The sequence below is a fragment of the Salvia miltiorrhiza genome, chromosome 3 (assembly GCF_028751815.1).
Source record: "Salvia miltiorrhiza cultivar Shanhuang (shh) chromosome 3, IMPLAD_Smil_shh, whole genome shotgun sequence".
NCBI classification, from domain to species: Eukaryota; Viridiplantae; Streptophyta; class Magnoliopsida; order Lamiales; family Lamiaceae; genus Salvia; species Salvia miltiorrhiza.
The window spans coordinates 31,602,075-31,626,112 of record NC_080389.1 but is presented as its reverse complement, the minus strand read 5'-3'; the positions used below and the strand labels follow the sequence as shown (position 1 = coordinate 31,626,112).

At 39.1% G+C, this 24,038-nt stretch overlaps 2 protein-coding genes across 2 annotated transcripts; both read right to left on the bottom strand.

Moving 5' to 3' along the window:
• Positions 1–18,530: 18,530 nt before the first annotated feature.
• LOC131014083 (uncharacterized) lies at positions 18,531–20,023 on the bottom strand. Its single transcript, XM_057942008.1, has 8 exons — positions 19,994–20,023; positions 19,703–19,935; positions 19,451–19,624; positions 19,265–19,372; positions 19,126–19,195; positions 18,940–19,047; positions 18,763–18,851; positions 18,531–18,679 (listed from the first exon to the last, which is right to left on the bottom strand). The coding sequence occupies exons 2-7, from the start codon at positions 19,909–19,911 to the stop codon at positions 18,768–18,770; spliced, it is 753 nt and encodes a 250-aa protein (XP_057797991.1). The 5' UTR covers positions 19,912–19,935; positions 19,994–20,023; the 3' UTR covers positions 18,531–18,679; positions 18,763–18,767.
• Positions 20,024–20,306: 283 nt separating this feature from the next.
• LOC131018655 (uncharacterized) lies at positions 20,307–22,640 on the bottom strand. The gene is made up of 3 exons (XM_057947371.1): positions 21,214–22,640; positions 21,030–21,135; positions 20,307–20,954 (listed from the first exon to the last, which is right to left on the bottom strand). Exons 1-3 carry the CDS (start codon positions 22,638–22,640, stop codon positions 20,307–20,309), a joined length of 2,181 nt encoding a protein of 726 aa, XP_057803354.1.
• Positions 22,641–24,038: the final 1,398 nt, after the last annotated feature.

Genomic DNA, 24,038 nt, shown 5'->3' with positions numbered 1-24,038 from the left:
AAGGAAAGCTCAAGCCTAGATTTATAGGCCCATATGATATATTAGAAAGAGTAGGCCCTGTTGCCTATAGACTCGCGTTACCTCCAAATTTCGCGAATGTTCACAATGTCTTTCACGTGTCGCAATTGAGAAAATACGTGTTTGACCCGAAGCATGTTATACATCGAGAGGATATATCTCTTGAACCGGACCTGAAATATGAAGAAAGACCCGAAGCTGTGTTGGATATAAAGATCCAACAATTGAGAAATAAGTCGATTGCCTTAGTCAAAATACAATGGAGACATCACGGGCAAGAAGAAGCAACTTGGGAATTGGAGGATAAAATGAAGGAGAAATATCCAGAATTGTTTCCCGAAGGTGAGATTTCAAATTTCGGGACGAAATTTTCTTTAAGGGGGTAAGGATGTAACACCCCGTATTTTGAGAAGCTATTTGTGCCCTAGCTCGTATTTAATTTGAGTTATTAAATAATAGCTAGAGGAATAATGCACATGGGCGAATAAATAAGATAAGATTTTTGGGAGTTAATAGGCGGCAAGATTATTTTTCTCGGGCCTTATAAATCCTATTATAGAGAAGTCTATCTTCGCCCTACATTTTAATTGAGATATCTATGTGATATTAATATTTTACGTGGTAGAATATTCACATATGATTTTTGATGCATTGTTATTATGATATTAGATATATCATAATTGAGATAAGTTTTTCCCACACGGAAATAAATATATTTCCGTGGGATATATTCCTACACACTAAATTAGTGATGTAAAGTATTCAAGCATATATGTGTATATCTTTCTATATTTCTCTCTCTCACTCTCGACTCTCTCTCAATCTCTCTCACTCTCTCTCACTCACGACTCTCTCTCAATCTCTCTCACTCTCTCTCACTCTCGACTCTCTCTCAATCTCTCTCACTCTCTCTCACTCTCGACTCTCTCTCAATCTCTCTCACTCTCTCTCACTCTCGACTCTCTCTCTTTCTCCCTCACTCTCTCTCACTCTCGGTCTCTCCCTCTCTCCCTCCCCTCACGCACACTACTCTCTCTCCCTCATTACTTCATTCCTCCCCCATAAATATTGCACACATGCAACATTAAAACCTAACCTAAGTAGCTAACCTAGTTAGCCAACACAATCCCAACCTTTAAGCTCACACATCTCTCTCTCATATCTCTCACTCTCGGCTCTCTCTCCTCCCTCCTCCTCTCTTCTCCTTCTCTATTCACCTAATAGGATGACATATCCACCATTACTCCATCTTTGACTAACAAGATAGTGTAGTAAAGGAAGATCAACAAGCACATGCAAGTCTTCTCTCTCTCTCCCCCCCCTTACTCGATCTCTCTCTCCCTCGGCTCTCCCTCCTCTCTCTTCTCTTCTTCTCTCTTCTCACTCTCTATTCATATCACTTCATGACATCCTCACCATCACTCCTTCATTTACTAACAAGATATGCATTCATATCAAGATCACACCATCACCTCTCATCAAAGCAAGCAAGTTCTCTCTCCTTTTTCTACACCATTCGGCCGCCCCTCTCCTCTCACTTCACCACACTTTTTTCATCTTGTTTCACCAATTATAGTAAGGATTAAGGAAGCCAAAAGTGTTCTAGCTACACACTAAAGCCTTCAAGGGTGCATCAATCCTAAGCACAAGCTCCAAGAGGATTTCACATCATCCCCTACTCCACCTCCATTAATCTTGTGGGTAGCAACCTCAATTCTTCTTCCATGTTATATATATATAGTTTTCTTGATATATAAGCATGTTTATTGAGGTATATAGAAGCATGATAATCCCCTCTCTACTCTTGTGATTTTCGAAAATTTTGATAGTAGAAAGCATGAGAAATTCTTTCAACTTTCCACTACATTCATGAGCTCATACACCTCTCCATGTTAGATACATGAGAGGAAGAGATATGTTTCTTGAGAACCCTTGAAAGGGCTATGTGTTATGATTAGTAAAGCATGATAAGTTCTTAGAAAGAAAATGCATGAGAATGTTGGTGAAAGCATGAATCTATGATGATATGTGTATATGTTATAAATTCGACCATTTCGAGAATTTTCTTACGTTCTGGAACTGTTGAGTCGACGAGGTTTCCCTCGTCCAAAAATCTTCAAAATTTTATGGTGTATATATATATGAGTCTTGTAAGCACTGGTAAAATTTCAGGTCATTTGGACTTGATTTACTACCTTTTTAAAATATAAAACTTTTACTTCACATTTCCGCCGAGAATTTAAGAAGGCAGTCTGTGGATTCACACTTTTCAGTGACTTTCAAAAATATTCAACCTCCCAAATTTGTATGGCAGAAAGATATAAGTGTTATACAGACTCATGTAAAATTTCAAAGCATTTGGACAACGTTTACTAATTTTTAAAAATCCTAGCTTCCAGTCGTGCCAAACTGCCGAATCTGGTAGACTGTGGGAAAACACCCATATCTCTTAAACCACTTGGAGTTTTTCAGTCTACTCTTTTTTAAACGAAACTAGACTCAAAGAGGTTTTCATCGGTATAAGGCTCGAATCCAGGAGATTCCTGAGTTAAAGCAGTTTATTCGTTAAAGTCGAGACAGAACAGAATGGTAAACTGGAAGGTCCGAAAATTTTACTTTGATTTTGTGTTAAGAAATTTTTAAAGGGTTTTGGTGGAATTATACACCATGATATGACATGAAAATGCTACTAGAAAGTTTTATAAATATTTTTCAAGGCTTATATGAATATTTGGGATTTTCCCCACAAGGAAAAAGATTTCAAGTTCATATAATGACTTTTAAGTCATTTGATTATTAAGATAAGTTATATGCATATTATGTGAAATAAGTGATTATTTGAAGCATGTATGATTAAGTGATTTTGAATGCTATTTACCTAGGATTGAGAGTCCTTTAATTGGATAAGATATCCGATTATATTGGGAAGTCCAGTTGGGTAAATAGTGGAGAAGTTATAAGATGAGATTAAGCACATGATGAAAGTTTAAGCTTAAGTATGAGATATGAGTTAGATGAGATTCTAACTAGAGTTTATTTTGTCACATGGCAATCTAAACACGTGCGCCACTAAAGGTTCGAGTGACAGCCGGCGTTAGTACGACCCCGAGCGTTGTGTCACCGACTCCTGAGACAGGTGGGCTTTATTCTAACTCTATTATGGCTAGCTACCATGATAATGAGTTCAAATGCAAAGTATTATGAAAATAAAGCATGATGAAGCATTATTGATGAAAATGAAGCATGTTGAAGCATTATTGATGCATATTATGAAAATTGTCATCTTGCCATATATATTATTGATGAGAATGAGATATGGTATGTTGCCTCTATGAAAGACATGATTATGATCATGATGCAAGATATCGGCCTTTGACTGATCTAGATGACAGTAAAGGTTTTGTGCGCAGAGGTGATCGTGAGCCGTCTCTAGTCGGCCGGTCACGGTGATTTGAAGGAGGCCTCCTTCTCTTCACCTAGTATATATATGTATATGAGTTCTCATAGTTGGCACATACCGTGAATATAATGTCTGCAGACTAATTATTATGATGATGCAAATGAGTTTATGACAGAAAAACGTGAACAGGTATTTTAAATCTCATGTAAATCATGTTGATGCATTGAAAAGGGCAAGATTGACATATAGCTCTAAGAGCAAGATTTAAATTATTTCCGGCATGTGTCCACTGAGTGCTTTTTGGTACTCAGCCCTGCATGTATTTCTAAATGTGCAGGTCTGGCTTGGCGCGAGGATGGGTGAAGGCTGTTGGAATTGTCAGTTGACAGTGTCTTTCTATGTCTCATGCTTATCTTATTGCTTTGACTCTATAAGATATTATACTCCCTGCTATATGTCTTCACACATATAGTAATGCATCGCTGCACAACTCTGATGAACCTCTTATTTATATTGCTGGTCTGTAATATCCCCTAAGAGAAAATACTTTCAAAATCCCTGCTAAGTCTTTAATTATGTTTTACCAAGCAAGCAATTTAATTTGGTCTTAAAGTCCTTCTTGAGAATGAGTATAAGTTGCAAATGCTTCCGCTAAAGCAAGATGTAAATTCTATTTCTTTCATGATTATTTTTATTAGTCGTACGATACTTGGTATACGCTATCACTGGCTATATCGGGCTGCGACATCCCCCTTGACTATTGCCATCTGTATTGGCTCCAGTTTGAACTTCAGACCGTTGGTTGATCTTCTGATACTGAATCATCTCAGTATCTTCATCCTTGCCAGGTCCCCATACCAAGACAGTAGAGGGCTCGTCAGTATGGATTTCAGCTTTGGAATCTTCAGTGATCTGAACATTCTTTTCAGCATCTTGTTCCCTGAAACCATCTGTAGACTCATCAAAGATCACATGAGGTGTTTCTTCTACACATAGAGTTTGAGTATTGAACACTCGATAGGCTTTGCTTGAACGTTCTGTTCCGGAGTATCCAAGGAAGACTCCTGGATCAGCCTTGCAATCGAAGGTGTTCAACCTCTTCTTATCGTTGTTGTGTATGAAACACTTAGAACCGAAAGCATGAAAATGGGCAATCGATGGCTTTCTGTTCTTCCATAACTCGTATGGAGTTCTTCCATGTCTCTGAGTGAGGAAGGAGCGATTCTGCGTGTAGCATGCGTTGTTGACTGCTTCGGCCCAAAACTTCAAGGGGAGTTTTGACTCGGCTAGCATCGTCCTTGCTGCTTCCTTTAGAGACCGGTTTCTTCTCTCTGCAACTCCATTCTGCTGTGGAGTTCTTGCTGCAGAAGTTTGATGACTGATTCCTTGTTCATCACAATACTCACGAATGACAGTATTGAGGAACTCAGTCCCACGATCTGATCTGATGCTGATGATGTTGACTTCCTTTTCAACGCTCAGTCTCTTCAACAGCTTTGGCAGTTCCTCCAGTGTCTCCTTCTTTTTGAAAAGAAAGATAACCCAGGTATATCGTGAATAATCATCCACAACTACCAAGGTGTACTTCCTACCGTTGTAGCTTCTTGGAGTGATCGGGCCAAACAGATCCATGTGAAGTAGATGCAGAATCCTTTCAGAGGAGTGTCCTGTCTTTGACTTGAATGATGTCCGCGTCTGCTTTCCTCTGAGGCATGCTTCACATTCTTGCTTCTTCTGGAATACAATAGAAGGGAGTCCTTCTACCAGTTGATGTTTAGCAAGTTTGTTGATCGTCTTGAAGTTGAGATGGTTGAGTCTCTCTTGTGCCATAGCCAATTGAGCTCTGAGCTGCTTTTACTGATGAGGCACGTTTCTGGTGGGCTGTCTTCCCAAGAAACGACGTAGAGACTTCCTTGTCTGAATCCCTTCAGAACCACCTTCTTCTGATTGTTTCTAACAGTGAATTCATCCTTTTTGATTTTCACTGTGAAACCACTGTCACAAAATTGACTCACAGACAATAGATTATGTTTAAGACCAGAAACAAAGCTAACATTACTGATACTGGCGTTACCCATGTTGAGCACACCATAGCCTTTTGTTTCTCCAATCGAGTTGTCTCCGAATGCAACTTTGGATCCAGCTTTCTCAACATATTGGGATAGATATTCTTTGTAGCCCGTCATATGCTTCGAGCAGCCACTGTCCAGATACCACGTTCTGATTGAAGCTTTGGCCTCTTCCTTCTTTTTATGTTTCCTGACATTGACCTGCAAGAAAGAGTTGCTTCAGGCACCCAATCAAGCTTTGGGTCCTTCAATGTTAGTTCGAGTTCCCTTTGGAACCCAAATCTGCTTCAGAATTGGTCTGGCTGATTTCTTGCGCTTTGTTGGATGTCTGATCGGTGTCGTTGGTGCTTCAGGTGGCATATGAGCATTCTTCCGTTGAGAAATCCTATTGAAGGCCTCACTCTTGTAGCAGTTCTGTCTGGTGAGTGGTTGAGGTCTTCTTTGCTCGCCGAAGTATCTTCCGTGAGATACTTTAGTCTTTGCAGACTTATGGAGATTTGTCTGACGTCCAGTGGCTTGTCGTCGAGGAAGTGGCATGGCTCGACTGGACTCAGCATTGCTTGATCTCCATGGATGTTGTTCTTTCTGAAACTGAACTGAGGATGTCAGTTTCTGACTGATGTGGCCTATCTTCCTCCTGGGTTGATGAGAAAGATTCTTCTTGGCTCCTGATGTTCCTTCCCGGATCTTTAACTGAAATCTGCTTTCCAGCTTTTTCAATATGATGATCTGGTTGGGAGCCTCCTTAGCTCGTCTGTAGCTTCGTGGAGGTGGAACATTTGATCTGGCCATCAGTCTGCGCTTGTGAACTTCATCCATATCATGATCTCTTGATTCTTCTGAGGTTGTGATTTCAGAAGGATCATTCTTAGAGATGATCATGATATCCTTTCCTTTGGCAGCTGCAACCTTTCCTCCGATGCTGTTGACCAGTCCTTTCGATGGAAAGTTGCTCATCATGGGAGACTGCATCATGCAGTTCTTGACTGTTTCTTCCAGCTTGTGATTAAGCCTTTTGATTTCATGAGAAGTTCTTTCACATTCTGAGTTGGAGATTCTGAGCTCTTCTTCCAGTCGGCTGTTCTCCATGATTAGCTGATCAAGACATGTTTCATCCAGAAAGTAGATGATTGTCTGATGTTTAGCTCGTTCATCATCGATCTCCTTATCCTTTTTCTGATTCTGCTTGAGGAGATCTTCGAACATTTTCCTCAGCTGACAGTGATCAGTCAGGAGCTGATCAAACTCGTCAGTTTCAACGGATGAGCTATCTCCAGATTCTGAGTGGTCTCCTGAAAGCATCAGGATGTTATCAGTATATGGAGTTTTCGTGAGAGATTTTACCTCTGGGCCATTCATTCCATTGTCGTAGCTGTTGTCAGCTACACTTTCTGATTCGTTGGCCATCAGGGCTCGGCTCTCATCATCTGAGCTGGAACTGTCGAAGTCGGATGATTCTGATGTGTCGTTGGAAGAGTCAGCATCATCAGCAACCATCGCTTTCTTCTTCAAAGATCTGCGATCTTTCTTTGCTTTCAGTTCCCTGCGCTCAGCTGGAGTCAGATCAGGACATTCATGCTTAAAGTGTCCTTTCTTTCTACATCCATAACATTCCAATTCTTTGATGTCGTAAGCGGCTGACTTCCTTTCTCCGCTTCGATCTGTGGAATGTCTGGAGTCCATTTCTCTTTCTTTTCCCTTGTAGTGCTGCTTGTGGAACCTTCTGTACTTCCGGAACTTGGACTCCATCTTGTTGAATCTGTCAGTCAACAAGGCATATTGACTGAAGAAGTCCTCAGGGTTGAGTTCCGTTGGCTCCTTGATCTGCTTCTTGCCTTCTCTGGTTGAGGCCTTCAGTGCAACTCCTCTTGAGGTTGATGGACCATCTTCGTCTGATCCTCCAGCCTTCTTGTTACCAAGATTTCTCAGAAGATCGAACTCATTTGCCATGAGATCGGAGAAAAGCTTGTTTGTCGGGAGCTGACTAAATCCTGGCTTATGCTGATGAGCGACTGAGTAGATCTGCCATTCTCCTCGTGGCAGTGCTCGAAGAATCTTCAAGTTGATTTCTCGTTGAGTGTATTTGTCTTTGGAAATGGATTGAACTTCATTCAATATGAGATTGAATCTTTGTTCCATTTCCTCGACAGATTCATTCTTGAGCATGAGGAAGGAGTCGAATTTCTGACAAGCTATGAAAAGCTTATTCTCTTTGATCTCCTCAGAACCTACGCACATTCTTTCCAGAATATCCCACATCTCCTTTGCTGTCTTGCACTTGATGATCTTCATGACATACTTGTCAGGAACGGTGCCGGAGATGATGCTTTTGGCGAGGTTGTCTAGCTCATCTTGCTTCCTTTATTCTGTTGTGAAGTCTGCCTTTGACTTGGGCTGGTCCTCATCGTAAGGTTCCTGACGGATGTCAGTAGGAACCCTTTTTACAGTTTCGGTGATAATGATTGGACCGCTGGTGATGACTTCCCACATTCTACAATGTTGGGCAATGAGGAAACTTTCAAGCCGAAACTTCCATATGTCGTATTTTTCAATACAAAACATAGGTAGAGAAGATAATCTGTTGTGGTTAGTCTCCATCAAAAAAGAGAGAACAGGTAACAGCAGATAAAGCAAGTAGCAAGCACAAAACAATAAGAAAGAGCAAAACTTTTTCGAGACCTTTAATAAGGATCTAGTTCAAGTAGAACTAGTCAGAGACAGATAGTTCTTGCGAACAACCTGCTCTGATACCAATTGTTAGGTCCGGGGGGTCTCGAATAGGTGTATGGGGGGGGGGAATACACCTATAGGCTATTTTTGGGACTATCTACAAACCTCAATCAGAGGGATCTCAGTCAGAGATAGAAGCGAAACTTTACAAGCAAACAAGACACCTGTTTAACCGAAATAAGTATTGACCAACAGGGTTGACGACTGATACTGAAAGCTCTTCAGTAAAGAGTTATCAGTTAAGTTACTGGAACTTAACTGATCCACGTAAGGGCTTCAGTCGTGTTTGCAAAGATGAAGATGATATCTCTCTTCCTTACTATCAGAGGATAGTGAGTCAGATTGATATCATACGCAGCGGAAATTAAACTTAGTTTCGAATAGCCTCGGTGGAGCAGATAGTTGGATTAAGGTTTCTCTTTTCAGTTAGTCAACGTTCAGTTTTATCAATTGAAATAACACAGTTATGAATGTAAAACTGAAAGCTGTAAATAACACAGAGACTTTTACGTGGTTCGGAAAAACTCTTTCCTACATCCACGGCTGGTTGATCAGACCAACAATCCACTCCGCAAGTGCTTCCCTGGTGAACTGCTGATAACACTCATATTTCCATGGTTTTTAATGTTCATATGATGTTAATTTTATAGGAAATTGAGTGTTGGATGATTGTTTTGTGCTTAATTTTCTTTATCTTGTGAAACATGATTCTTACTCGAACTTTGAAGGAATTTGCAGATTTATTGAGTTCGAATTTGGAACAATGTCCTGAACTAGAAGTTTTAGATCATCTCGATACGAGTTCGTGAGCGCAAACGGATCATAAATCGGAGTTCGGACGAGAAAGTTATGGCCGAAACAAAAACGTCGCGCGCAGCAGTCAAAATTCGGCGACCTAAACGGCGACCGCCGAGTTGGTCGCCGAAATTCCTGTTTCAGATTTGCACCGCGAGTTCTAAATTCGGCGAGCGCCGAATTTGGCCATTTTTCAGCACAAATTCGGCGATCGCCGAGTTTGGTCGCCGATATGGGCGGTTTTGCGAGATTTTCCGATTTTTAGAGTTCTTCTGGGTTTCAAACACTGTATTTTACCCTGACACTATAAATAGGTCTTCTTTTGACCTATTTTTGGTTCCCAGCTTTAGTTTTTCAGTTCCCAACATTCATATTTCAGTTTTATAGCTTTAGAACTTTTTAGCTTTCCAGTTTTCAAGGCTTGGATCAAGATTGAAGATTCAAGTCGCTACAATCGTTTTAATTCGATTTTTATACAATTTGTTTTTACAATTGCGTTCAATTTAATTATGTTTATGTTTGATTTTGCTATGTCTGGCTAATTTCCTTTAGCTGATTCTAGGGTTTGTAAATAATTGATTGAATTTATGTGATTTATTTGTTAATACCTTTGTGCCCTCCAGTTTATGATTCATGATTCCTGGTGCTTAATTTCTTGTGAATTATTTGGCCAATAATTTACATGTCTAGTTGTTCAGTTTGAGTCTTGAATGCGATAATTGTTCAGCCGATTCAGGAATGCATGATATAGTGTTAGCCTTGAGTCTTGAATGCGATAGGTGAAGCTATAGGGAGCTATTCTTTGTGTACGCTTGAGAGTTAATTTATTCCTTGGAGTCTTGAATGTGAAGGGGGGTAAATTAATCTACTTTCATAGGTGTTCGTTAGAGAAGCTTGTGAATAGTTGTGTGATCTCTCATCATAACTGGATTAAATTGGTACATAGGATTAATAGATTTATAGCGTAGATTTAGTTAATGAATTTACTACCCTAGGATCAGTTGTTTTTAATATTTGAATTCGTCTACATACTTTTATTTATCGTTATTTGCGTTTTAGTTTAAGTAAATCAATCTCTACCTTCTGTTGCCTGTCTACTGTTAAAGTTTGTTTAGGAGATAGCTAGAGTTATTTCGATTTTCAGTCCCTGTGGATACGATACTCGACTTGCTATTTCTGTGCTACAATTACACTGTTTAGTTGCAGTTTTTGTTGCTAAGAAATTAGTGATCAACTTTTTGGCGCCGTTGCCGGGGACTGTTTAGATTTTGCTTTAATATTTCCAATAGGACTTTATAGTACTGCAAGTTTTTTTTGTTTTTATTTTTCTTTTCTGATCTTTTTGCTGTTTCTGTAGGCTGCATATGAACACACGATCTCACGGAAATCCTTTCTTTGAGTTTGACCCTGAAATCAATAAAACCTTGCGCAACCTAAAGAAGCAGAACGATCAAGTTGAGACAGAAACGATGGCTACTCCAGAGCAAATCCAAATTCGAGCTTTGCAAGAGCAGTTGAAGAAGCTGCTTGATGCACAGGAGACAAGAGAGGCTCAGAAACAACCAGCCATCAATGAAGCGTTCATACCACAGTATGTGTACCAGGAGCCTCCACGAGTGAACGTTAACAACTTTGAGCTGAAAACGGGTTTGATCACGATGGTCCAACAGAGCCAATATGGTGGACAAGCGATTGAAGACCCTAATGCGCACCTGGCGCATTTCCTGGAGCTGTGTAGCACGGTGAAGATGAATGGTGTCCCTGATGACATTATCCGACTTCGTCTTTTTCCCTTCTCACTGCGGGATAAGGCGAAGTCGTGGTATCATACGCTGCAGTTGGGAGAGAATATGGTGTGGGAGGATTTGGCTCATGCATTCCTACGCAAGTTTCATCCGCCTGGCCTTACGTTGAAGTTGAAGATGGACATCGTACAGTTTCAACAGTACGATGGAGAAAAGCTAGCGGAGACTTGGGAGCGGTATCAGGAGAAGCTCAGAAAGTGCCCAAGCCATGGATTTGATGAAGGAACGCTCGTGATCATGTTCTACAATGCCTGCGGGGAGCGTACAAGGATGCACATGGATACAGCTGCAGGTGGCTCTCTATTGCAGAAAAGCAGTTCTGAAGCATGGAGCATTATTGATAGCATGGCTTCTACAAGCTACCAATGGCCATCTGAGCGAGTACAATTGAAGAAGGTTGCAGCTGCGTCAAGTTCTGATCCTATGGCAGCAATGGTTACTCAACAGGCAGCGATGGCTACACAGCTGGCAGAGCTGACTACAAAAATTGGTGAGTTGAATGTTGGACGTCATGAGCAAGCTGTGATAGACCCGTCAAGCATGGAAGATGTCAATTTTGTGAATGGCAGAAATTATGGGAATTTCCAGCAAGGACAACCAGGAATGTATGGCAGAAATCAACAATTTCAACAGGGTCAGCAGCAGTTCCAGCCAGGAGCACGCCCGCATCCTAACCTTTCTTACGGCAATCCGAACAATGCTTTGCAGCCTCCACCTGGATTTTCTGTGTCTAGCGGAGGAGTTATCAATGAGCCAAAGAAAGATTCGATGGAAGACATGATGAAGCAGGTGTTGGGAAATATAGGTGGTTTGGAAACGAATGTAGGTGCGTGGAAGACCAACATGGAGACCCAAGTGAGTCAAATAGGAAATCATGTTTCATCACTGTCTAAACAAGTGCAGATGTTGGAGACTCAAGTTGGTCAGATGGCCAACCAAGCAGCTGCGCAACACACACCAGGAAAGTTTCCTAGCAACACTCAGTTCAATCCGAAGAGCCAACATCAACAGCCTCAGCAAAATCAGCAATGTCATTCCATACGGGTGGTTGATAATTCAGTTGAGGATGAAGAGCAGCGGGACGGCAAGAATGGAAAGGAAAAAAATGTAGAGATTATGGAGGAGGATGACCTGGAGACGATTGTGTGCGATTCGCCGCCTACTTCTAAGGTATCGTCGAATACCTCTGCTGTTAAGAAGCCTATTCCTACTCCTACGTTTCCCAGGCCAGAGTATAAGCCTGTAGCACCCTTCCCGAATAGCCTGGCAAAGCCGAAGATGGATGAGAAGTTTTTGGAGACATTTAAGAAGTTGGCTGTGAATATTCCTTCCGTGGAAATCTTGAGAAACAAGCCAAATGAGGTGCAAATTGTGAAGGCTGTGATGGAAAAGAAGAGAGCATTCAATGAATTTGAGGAGGTGCTCGCAGTGAAGGAGTATCAGTTGGCTCCAAAGAGAGAAGATCCAGGCAGCTTCAATATTCCTGTGAAGATTGGAAAGTCGTTGTTTGAAAAAGTGATGTGTGACACCGGAGCAAGCATAAATGTCATGCCTCTCAAAGTTTATAGGAAGTTGAAGCTGGGGGATTTGAAGCCAACCAACAAGACAATTCAGCTTATTGATAAGTCTTGCTCTAAACCTCTAGGAGTTGCGGAAGATGTGCTTGTGAATGTGAGTGAATTTTTCTTCCCAGTCGACTTTGTAGTGTTGGATATTTCGGAGGATCCAAAGATGCCTTTGCTGTTAGGGAGACCTTTCCTTGCCACATGTGGAGCAAAGCTAGATATGCAAAGGGGGACGATGACATTGGGAGCCTATGGGGAAACTGTGATTTTCAAGAAACCTCCACCAAAGGAAGTTCCCCAGAATGAAGTGATAAATTTGGCTGACAGTTTTCTAGCAAGTTCGGAGGATGAAGAGGTTGAGAAGAATGAGCTGCCCAAGTATGAAGCCAAGAAAAAGACTCCAAAACCAAAAGAAGTTCTGACTTTTGAGATGTGTTTGTTTTTGGAGCATGATGGGGGGTCTTTGAAAACCCATACCCCCAAGAAGAAGAAAGTGAAATTCCGGATTTTTCGGAACAAGAATGAGAAGGGGGCAATGCTTGTGGAGGATGTCCGAGCCAAGAGAAGTGTTTTGGTGGAGAGGGCACCCAAGAGTAGAAAAGCTTTCCAATGGTTAGAGTGCTGTTTCCGACCTCCATGAGTTTTTGAGGTATCGTCGAGCTCTAGACGTTAAATTAAGCACTTGTTGGGATGTAACCCAACCGTTTTTGTTTTGTTTCTCGTCCTTTTAGTTTCGTTTTGTTTCTTTTTGTTTTGTTATTTTGTTTGGGGTTTTAGTGCAGCGTTGAGCTTGGAAGATGCGGGAACTCGCGCTTGGTTCATACCACCACCATGGAGCATGTTTTTTCTGTGAGTAGTGACACACATATCATCATCCCTCCAAACTTATTTTCGAACTTATGTTCTGTAATAAGTTTGGGGGAGGGGGGTGAGAGTAGATATGTGTATCACTTTTGTTATTTTTGTTGGCTTTATTGTTTCATCTTGCTTGGTTGGTGGTGTGTGTTTGTGATTGTTTTTTAGATGATTATTGCTCCATTAGATTTTTTTGGTGAGATGCCAATGATGATTTCTGTAAAAAAAATATTTAATTTGATTTTCTTTGATGATTTGAGCATAATTGGAACTAATTTTCATAATTCTAGAGTGATTTTAACCTTGACTTTTGGACGTTGAATAAACCTGTGAGATTTTGAGCCATAACTGTTTATAATACACAGTTTATTCTTTGTTGTGAGTTTTGTCATGCATGTGGTGATCTTCTAGAACTTGCCATGGTTTCTGTGTCGAGGTTGCTGTTGTGCCCAGGATTAGGAGATGATTTTAAGCCATCTTTTGTTAGCCACATTATTATCCCAAACACTGTCCTTGAAAATTTTATCCTTTGTTATCCACTTTGAGCCTTTTTAGCTTTTATTCTTTAGCCGGATGATAGGGGGTGATGTAGTATATGGGGATCTCTGTGTGGTGAATATCATAGTGGGTTGTGAAAAAGAAGGGATGATATTGTGCTACTATTTACTCTTATAAGCTCTAGAAAGTTGTGAAAAGAGAAAAAAAAAATTGTTGAAAAAAAAAGAAGAAAAAAAAGAAAAAGAAAAAGAAAAAAAGTGTGAAGTCGAGTGTATATTGAGAAATTTGTTAGAAAATCGACTTTGTGTTTGTTGGAAATAAATGGAGAGTATAAAAGAGTATTTAGTTCTGTTTTGTGATGATTAAATCCCTTGAGTTATGTTGATTATGGTGATATAGTTGGGTGGAAGATGGAATTTATTCCATACTTGATTAGTGAAGTCATATGGTGTTCTTGATTTATTTGAGTCACTTAGCCTATATTTCCCTACCTTAACCAATGTCCCTACATTATAACCCAAAGAAAAAGACCTTTTTGATCTTAGTCCTGGCACACTTTTAGCGATGGAGATTGTAGACGATTGGCAAGCTAATGGTAAGTGATCTATATTGCATTGAATTCGATGAGAGTATACACGTCTCGTTCCATCAAATTGAGAGTTTAGTGATACACATTCCTTGTGAGATTCAATTGTTTGGAATGTCAATGTTGATTTTGCTATAGGTTGTGTTTATTGGTGAATTTTGTGCTTAATTGTTGAGGATTTGAGAATTCTATCATTCTTTATCTTTTGGAGGCATCGATGAGCTATATTTCTTACCCATTCGTGTTATTGATTTTATTCTTCCCATTATTCGAGGACGAACAATGGATTAAGTTTGGGGGAGTTGATAACACTCATATTTCCATGGTTTTTAATGTTCATATGATGTTAATTTTATAGGAAATTGAGTGTTGGATGATTGTTTTGTGCTTAATTTTCTTTATCTTGTGAAACATGATTCTTACTCGAACTTTGAAGGAATTTGCAGATTTATTGAGTTCGAATTTGGAACAATGTCCTTAAATAGAAGTTTTAGATCATCTCGATACGAGTTCGTGAGCGCAAACGGATCATAAATCGGAATTCGGATGAGAAAGTTATGGCCGAAACCAAAACGTCGCGCGCAGCAGTCAAAATTCGGCGACCTAAACGGCGACCGCCGCGTTGGTCGCCGAAATTCCTGTTTCAGATTTGCACCGCGAGTTCTAAATTCGGCGAGCGCCGAATTTAGCCATTTTTCAGCACAAATTCGGCGACCAATTCGGCGATCGCCGAGTTTGGTCGCCGATATGGGCGGTTTTGCGAGATTTTCCGATTTTTAGAGTTCTTCTGGGTTTCAAACACTGTATTTTACCCTGACACTATAAATAGGTCTTCTTTTGACCTATTTTTGGTTCCCAGCTTTAGTTTTTCAGTTCCCAACATTCATATTTCAGTTTTATAGCTTTAGAACTTTTTAGCTTTCCAGTTTTCAAGGCTTGGATCAAGATTGAAGATTCAAGTCGCTACAATCGTTTTAATTCGATTTTTATACAATTTATTTTTACAATTGCGTTCAATTTAATTATGTTTATGTTTGATTTTGCTATGTCTGGCTAATTTCCTTTAGCTGATTCTAGGGTTTGTAAATAATTGATTGAATTTATGTGATTTATTTGTTAATACCTTTGTGCCTTCCAGTTTATGATTCATGATTCCTGGTGCTTAATTTCTTGTGAATTATTTGGCCAATAATTTACATGTCTAGTTGTTCAGTTTGAGTCTTGAATGCGATAATTGTTCAGCCGATTCAGGAATGCATGATATAGTGTTAGCCTTGAGTCTTGAATGCGATAGGTGAAGCTATAGGGAGCTATTCTTTGTGTACGTGATCACTATTTTTATAGCAACAATAACTGCAACTAAACAATGTAATTGTAGTACGAAAACAGCAAGCAGAGTATCGTATCCACAGGGACTATTATAACGAATTACTCTAAGTAATCCTAATTAAACTATAGTAATATTCAGGCAACGAAAGGTAGAGATTGGTTGACGTAAATTAAAACGCAAATAGAAACTAATAAAAATACGTAGATAAATTCAAATATGGAAAACTCTGACCCTAGGGATGTATTTTCACCAATCAACTACATGCATTCAACCTATTGATTCAATTACCAATTTTAATCCAACCCTGATGAAAGATCACTATATTATCCACAAGCGTCTCTAACGACCACCTATGAACGTAGATTAATTAATCCCTTTTCACATTCAAGACTCCAAGGAATAAATTAACTCCCAATAGCACATAAAGAATAGCTTCCTATAGCTTCACCTATCGCATTCAAGACTCAAGGTTAACACTATATCATGCATTCCTGAATCGGCTGAACAATTATCGCATTTAAGACTCAAACTGAACAGCTAGACATGTAAATTATTGATCAGATAATTCACAAGAGATTAAGCACCAGGAATCATGAATCATAAGTTGGAGGGCAAATTGATATCAATAAATCAAAAACACATAATCAATCAGATATATATACAAACCCTAGGTTCAGATTAAAAGACTAGCCAGACATAATAAAATCAAACATAAAAATAATTAAAAAGAATGCAATTGTAAAAACAAATTATATAAAAACCGAATTAAAACGATTGTAGCGGCTTGAATCTTCAATCTTGATCCAAGCCTTGAAAACTGGAAAGCTAAAAAGTTCTAAAGCTATAAAACTGAAATATGAAAGTTGGAAACTGAAAAACTAAAGCTGGGAACCCTAGATAGGTCAAAAGAAGACCTATTTATAGTGTCAGGGTGAAAAATCAAGTTCTAAACCGAAAAGAACTTGAAAAATCGTAAAAACGCGGAAGGAAACGGAAACACGCCTAAAAACGGCGACCCGTTCGGCGATCGCCGAACTGGTCGCCGAATTTAAGGCAAAAACTGCTCAAAAACGGCGACCGCCGTTTTTCCAACTCCAAGCCAAAATTCAATCAGGGAATTCGGCGACCTGTTCGGCGGTCGCCGTTTAGGTCGCCGAAGTTCTTCTTTAAAATGCCAATTTTCGGCGGTCGCCGAATTTTGACTGCTGCGCGCGACGTTTTTGTTTCGGCCATAACTTTCTCGTCCGAACTCCGATTTATGATCCGTTTGCGCTCACGAACTCGAATCGAGACGATCTACAACTTCTATTTCAGAACATTGTTCCAAATTCGAACTCAATAAATCTGAAAATTCCTTCAAAGTTCGAGTAAGAATCATGTTTCACAAGATAAAGCAAATTAAGCACAAAACAATCATCCAACACTCAATTTCCTATAAAATTAACATCATATGAATATTAAAAACCATGGAAATATGAGTGTTATCAACTCCCCCAAACTTAAGCCATTGTTCGTCCTCGAATAATGGGAAGAATAAAATCAATAACACGAATGGGTAAGAAATCTAGATCATCAATGCCTCCGAAAGATAAAGAATGATAGAATTCTCAAATCCTCAACAATTAAGCACAAAATTTACCAATAAACACAACCTATAGCAAAATCAACCTTGACATTCCAAACAATTGAATCTCACCAGGTATGTGTATCACTCAACTCTCAATTTGATGGAATAAGACGTGTATACTCTCATCGAAATTCAATACAATGCAGATCTCTTACCATAGGCTTGCCAATCGTCTACAATCTTCATCGCTAATAGTGTGCCAGGACTAAGATCAAAAAGGTCTTTTTATTCGGGTTATAATGTAGGGACATTGGTTAAGGTAGGGAAATATAGGCTAAGTGACTCAAATAGATCAAGAACACCAACCTTATAGCTTCACTAATCAAGCATGGAATAAATTCCATCTTCCACCCAACTATATCACCATAATCAACACAACTCAAGGGATTTAATCATCACAAAACAGAACTAAACACTCTTTTATGCTCTCCATTTATTTTCAACACACGAAGTCGATTATCTAACAACACTCTCAATATACACTCGACTTCACACTTTTCTTTTCTTTTTCTCTTTTTTTTTTCTTTTCTTTTTCTTTTTCTTGAACAATTTTTTTTCTTTTCTTTTCACAACTTTCTAGAGCTTATAAGAGTAAATAGTAGCTCAATATCATCCCTTCTTTTTCACAACCCACTATGAATATTCACCACACGAAGATCCCCATATACTTCATCACCCCCTATCATCCGGCTAAAGAATAAAAGCTAAATAGGCTCAAAGAGGATAACAAAGGATAAATTTTTTTTTCAAGGATAGTGTTTGCACTACAAGAAAAATGCTAATAGACAACATGCGAATCGCGTCATCTATTTGAAAATCGCATGTCATCTATAAAGGTGTAGTCTATTTGAGGGCGCTAATAGACAACATGCGCATGCGCGTTGTCTATCAGCTAATAGACAACATGCGCATTGCGCGTTGTCTATCAGCTAATAGACAACATGCGCATGCGCGTCGTCTATCAGCTAATAGACGACGCGTATTAGACGACGTGCATGCGCTTGTTGTCTATTAGCTGATAGACAACGAGCAATGCGCATGTTGTCTATTAGCTGATAGACAACATGCAATGCGCATGTTGTCTATTAGTTGATAGACAACGCGCATGCGCATGTTGTCTATTCGTTGAATTTTTTTATTTTTTATTTTAATTTTGCAATTATATTTAAATTTCCTATTTTTCAAATAAATATTTTATGAAATCTAAAAATTCATAATAAATAATTTAAAATATATACACAAATAATAAAAAGGTCATTCATTAGAATCAAAGTTAATTATCATCCTACATTGAAAAAGTATCCATCATACAATCATCCTACATCAAATCCAAAAAAATATTGTTGATCATAATACATGTAAGTCAAAAATGAGGTTACTTGAGTGTCAAAGTTACACCATCTGCATGATCAAAATATGAATGTATTAGTTTATAAACTTTAGAACTAAAAAATATTAAAGAATTAACTTTGTATCAAACTTACCATCATCAATCATCAATCGAACTTAGAAACTCTGCCCACTCTATCCTCATTTCATCAATCTCTTTTTTGGAATAACATCCTCCTGTGAACTATAAATACAAAATTGTCATCATTAAGTAATCCATCATAAATGAAACCTTAAACTAAAATTTGATTAAAATTCTAAATTATAATTACCAACGTAGCTAATGGGAGAGAGTGATCGGATACAAGATTGTCAAAGACATCTCTCATGAATCGCATAACATAGAATCCACATTGTGCTCCATCAGGTTGTTGTGGAGCCTGTGTCACAAATAATAAAGTAGTAAACATACTATTTGATCAAAGTGAAACATAATGTTAAGGTAAGGAATTACATACATTGATCGTTTCCCACAAAGGAGTCTTCCTCCCTCTTGTTCCTATGCTCATGTTGAACATTTTCATGGCTCTACACATTAGAATACACATTAAAATATAATACTAATTAAGTTTTTTTAAAAAAAACGATAAATCTTACAACGTCATCATGCTCTTCCAATCCTCAACATGGGTACCATCTAACAATGGATCCAACGCATATACAGTTTCTTTATGTGGATCAATCACCAAAAGAATCCAATGCCAACTAATAAAAAATTTAATAGTTATACCATCAAGTATCATAATCATTTTAATTAAAACAAACTTAATCATTTTGACGTACCCTACATTGCATGGCATCATAACAAGTTGATTGTTTTTGGTACCAATCAACCTCTGGCCTAACCTACCCGCTTGTTCGTTTTGGTCAACACTTGGATCGCATGATACCAAATATGGATCAACAAATCGAATTCTATCAAGAATGTTTGAAGCCTCACACTCCTTGTATAAGTGCCTTTAAATTATTGCAAGCAAATTAGAAACTTATGAACAATATCAAATATTTTTAACTAATGAATTATAAAAAACTTACCATATGTAGACACAAATGCTCGATGCTGCGATAGGCTCCAATTCACACATTTTGTGGATTTCATCAAATTCAACAAAAACTTCTCGATTATTACCAAAGACATTAGGATCCAAGGTGAATTGAATAGTGCGACCACCATTGAGTGCAACACTTGCGTATTTGTGCAACATCTTTAATGCCGTTGGTACATCGGTTGCCTTCAACTTCATTGTATCCTTCACATCCTTTTTTGACTGGAATGTTGAATAATTAACAACTATAAAGTAATATTATATAAGTTAAAAGTTATACCTTAGTTCTCGGTGTTTTGACCAACGACAAAACATTGTCCAATGGGCTGGTCCATTTCATTGAAAGAAACATCTTTTTTAATCCCTTTAGCCCTTTCCACGGCTAATGTGTCGAGATACACTCTCCCTTTCACCCTGTTCGAACATTTTGATCCTCCAGATGTAGAATCACCATCTCCAAACGATGCCATACCTAAAGCAACATTATTTCAAAATACAAAATAAGATATCATTCACAAATTAATTTATAACAAATAATATCAATAAACTGAAGATTATAATTAATATTTGGCTAACACATAATAATTACCAAATTATGATTTTGCGTTGTCAACCCAAATTCCATCACAATCTACACGAACATATGGTAGATCAGTTTCATTAGTGACATCTATCTGTGGCAGTCCATTGCTAAAATGTTGATGGTGAATAGCAAAATGACTGACATCATCATCCTCAATTTCTTCAGTGTATGCTACACAAGGAACAGAGAGCGCTACAGACCATCCAGAATTTTGAGTGTCTTCCACATAAAACACTTGTCTTGCTTGACTCCCCAAGATAAAAGAATCGGATTTGAATCCAATTCTATTGAGATTTACCAATGTAAACCCGAAGTCATCAACTCTAATGCCATTATTATTCTCCACCCAACTACACTTGAACATTACTTCTCGAAAAATATTATAATCTATCTCCCATATTTCATCTATAACTCCATAAAAAGTCATGTCTGACACAATAGGATTGCTATCCTTTGCACTTGCCACTTGCATTGTTTTTGCTACCAAACTTACTCCAGAGTTTTGAACAGCTCGTATGTTATCACGTGCCTTCGTATGAAATGTCACACCATTTATCATATAAGCATCATACGTCAAAACTCTATTGTTAGGTCCTCGTGCCAACCACTGTAACCTTTCTGGTATTTGTTGTGTGGTGTGAGTATTGACATTTGCAACCTAATTTCAAATATAACAGTTAATATCTAAAAAAGTTACATAATATACAATAATATATAAATGAGATATACTCACTCGCTTCCGCAACCACGAAATAAATGTTCGATTGTGCTCATCTTGCAACCATTTTCCATTCTTCACCTTTCTAGGATTCATTATTTTCACGTCTGCAAGATGTTCCCTATTTATAAATGTATATGTTAGTTTACTTAACTATTTATATGAATTTCAACATTTTTAATCCTTAAGCATAACTTACTCAATCAAAGGAGTGACGATGTCATCATTTGTGAGCATGTATAGATGTGCTTGCTCCCATTCATTCTGGTCAATTGATTTCATATGAGGAGCTGATAGAGGTTTTGTTAGCTTAACTTGGCGATGAGTAGAAGGCAATCCTGCTGTGTGAACATTGTGTAAGTAGTCAGAGCAGAACTCCAAAGCTTCTTCAGCAATGTAGCATTCAGCGATACATCCTTCAGGACAGTTGCGATTTCTCACATAACCTTTCAACACACGCATGAACCTCTCAAATGGATACATCCACCTATACCACACTGGTCCACATAGTTTTACCTCACGAACAAGATGGATAGTTAAATGGACCATTATGTCAAAGAATGAAGGAGGAAAGTGTTTTTCAAGCAGGCACAATGTGGTTGTGATATCTCCTTGAATGTCTTCCAACTTTGAAACGTCAACAACTTTGTTACATAAGACATTGAAAAAGAAACACAATCTAGTAATGTCATACCGCACTTGCTTTGTCAACACACCGCGTATGGCTACCGGAAGCAATTGTTGCATTAAAGTATGACAATCATGTGACTTAAGACCAACAAGCTTCGAGTCATCAGCGGACAAAAGACTTGCTACATTTGATGAATAACCTGTTGGCACTTTCACTCCTCCAAAAAATGCACAGACTTGTCGTTTCTCTGCCTTGCTTAGAGTATAACAAGCAGGTGGCAAATATGTTCTTTTTTCCCCTATCATTGGTGCCAACTCATTTCTCAATCCCATATCTGCAAGATCTAATCTTGCTTTCACTCCATCCTTTGTTTTTCCTGGAATGTTAAGTAATGTCCCAAACAAACTTTCACATACATTCTTCTCAATATGCATCACATCAAGACAATGTCGAATGTGCAAATGCTTCCAATACTCCAACTCAAAGAATATAGATTTCTTCTTCCAAGCACTCTTATCGTCAGCTCCTTTTGATTGAGATTTCTTACTCTTTTTACCCCACACGCAATTGATATTCTCCACCCTTTCAAAGACTTCAGAGCCACTCAATATATTGGGAGTAGGTCCTAACTCATTCTTCCCATTAAATGCTTTCTTCTGTCTTCGATAAGGATGATGGTCTGGTAAGAATCTCCGATGTCCTGTATATGACATTTTTCTGCTGTGCTTTAAATTTTTGGCATAAGTTTGGTCAGCACAAACAGGACATGCAAAATACCCTTTAACTTTGCTCCCTGATAAATTGCCATATGCAGGAAAATCATTGATTGTCCAAAGTAAGACAGCTCGGAGCATGAAATTTTCTTTGTGATATGCATCATATATCTCAGCACCTACTTCCCACAATTGTTTCAAATCATCAATCAATGGCGCCAGATAAACATCAATATCATTTCCTGGTTGGTGTGGACCAGAAACCAACAAAGTGAGCATCATATGTTTTCTTTTCATACATAACCATGGAGGAAGGTTGTATGTTATAAGAATAATTGGCCAACAACTATACTTAGATGACATGACACTATGAGGATTAATACCATCTGCCGAAAGTGCCAATCTAAGATTTCTTGGTTCGTTGCCAAAATTTGGCCATTGTTCATCCACAAGTTTCCAAGCTGGTGAATCTGCAGGATGACGTAGATGGCCATCACGAACTCGTTTATCTGCATGCCATCTGACACACACCCGTCGTGCGGTGTGGACAAAATACCTGTGTAAGCCCAGTACGGACAATACACGCTCCTACTTCTCACGGCAAGGACTTAGTCTTAGCGGTAAGCGTAGGGTCGAATCCCACAGGGAGTGAGGAACCACTTTGTTCTCCAACGACAAACTGAGGTGTCACAATTCTCAATCTGTATACTCTGCACAAGAAATAACAAAATCAATGATAACAAAGGGGTGAGGTTATTCGGTTAGGTCATAACTGTTGTTAACATTCGTTTCGGTCATAGGCACACTGATGATCCGTCTATGATCCGTGCAATTCCGAGGCGTGGCCCAAAGACATCGGGGCGTTTCACGGGATTACACTTCACATATAGGATGGTTGATCTCATTGTGGTCACTTGGTCCGAAGGTCACACGATCCCCGGTCACAAGGCAGTGCTTCACTCCTCCTTAGATAGTAGTCATACCCGTTACTCACCAAGTATGACCCTCACCAACCTTCTCTCCCGAGGTCCCCAACTCCGCACTAGGGTGACACATGCCTCCTGGACTCAACTATTTCCGGCCTTGTCGACCGACCAGTCATAGACATGCTACGGCGCCGAGATTGCTTTCCTCGTTTGATAACCATGGCTTTATGCCTCGTCACAGTTGATGGATATTCTCTAGAGAAGCCCAAGACTGAGGGAGGACAGTGTATCCCATCAATCCTTTCCCCACCTTCCGGATCTACAACGTCTTTTGTTGACGTTGCTCAGCTACTCGGTCTTTGGTATACCGGTTGTTGTTCCTTGGTACACCCTGGCCTTTGCTTGACACGGACAGCGTTTTACCGAACGAGGGTCTCCCGCTAGGCCTCTACTGCCCATGATATCGAACAGATCCTTCCGGAACCACGAGACTCAACCGAAAGAACAAATGCCTCACGAATGTTTACATGTTAACAACAATTATTTCCTCCCCTCAAACCTCACCTAAAGGACTACTCACGCATAATAAAATTCATAAATGCGAAAAGAAGTAAACACATGATTGAACGAAATGAAATACTGAAATAGATAAAGTAATACCTAGGCTTCAAACCTTCGAACTTGTTCAAAAGTAACAACACGACGGAATTAAAGTACGGAAATGTAAAGTGTTTTTGATGCCACACGCGGCGAA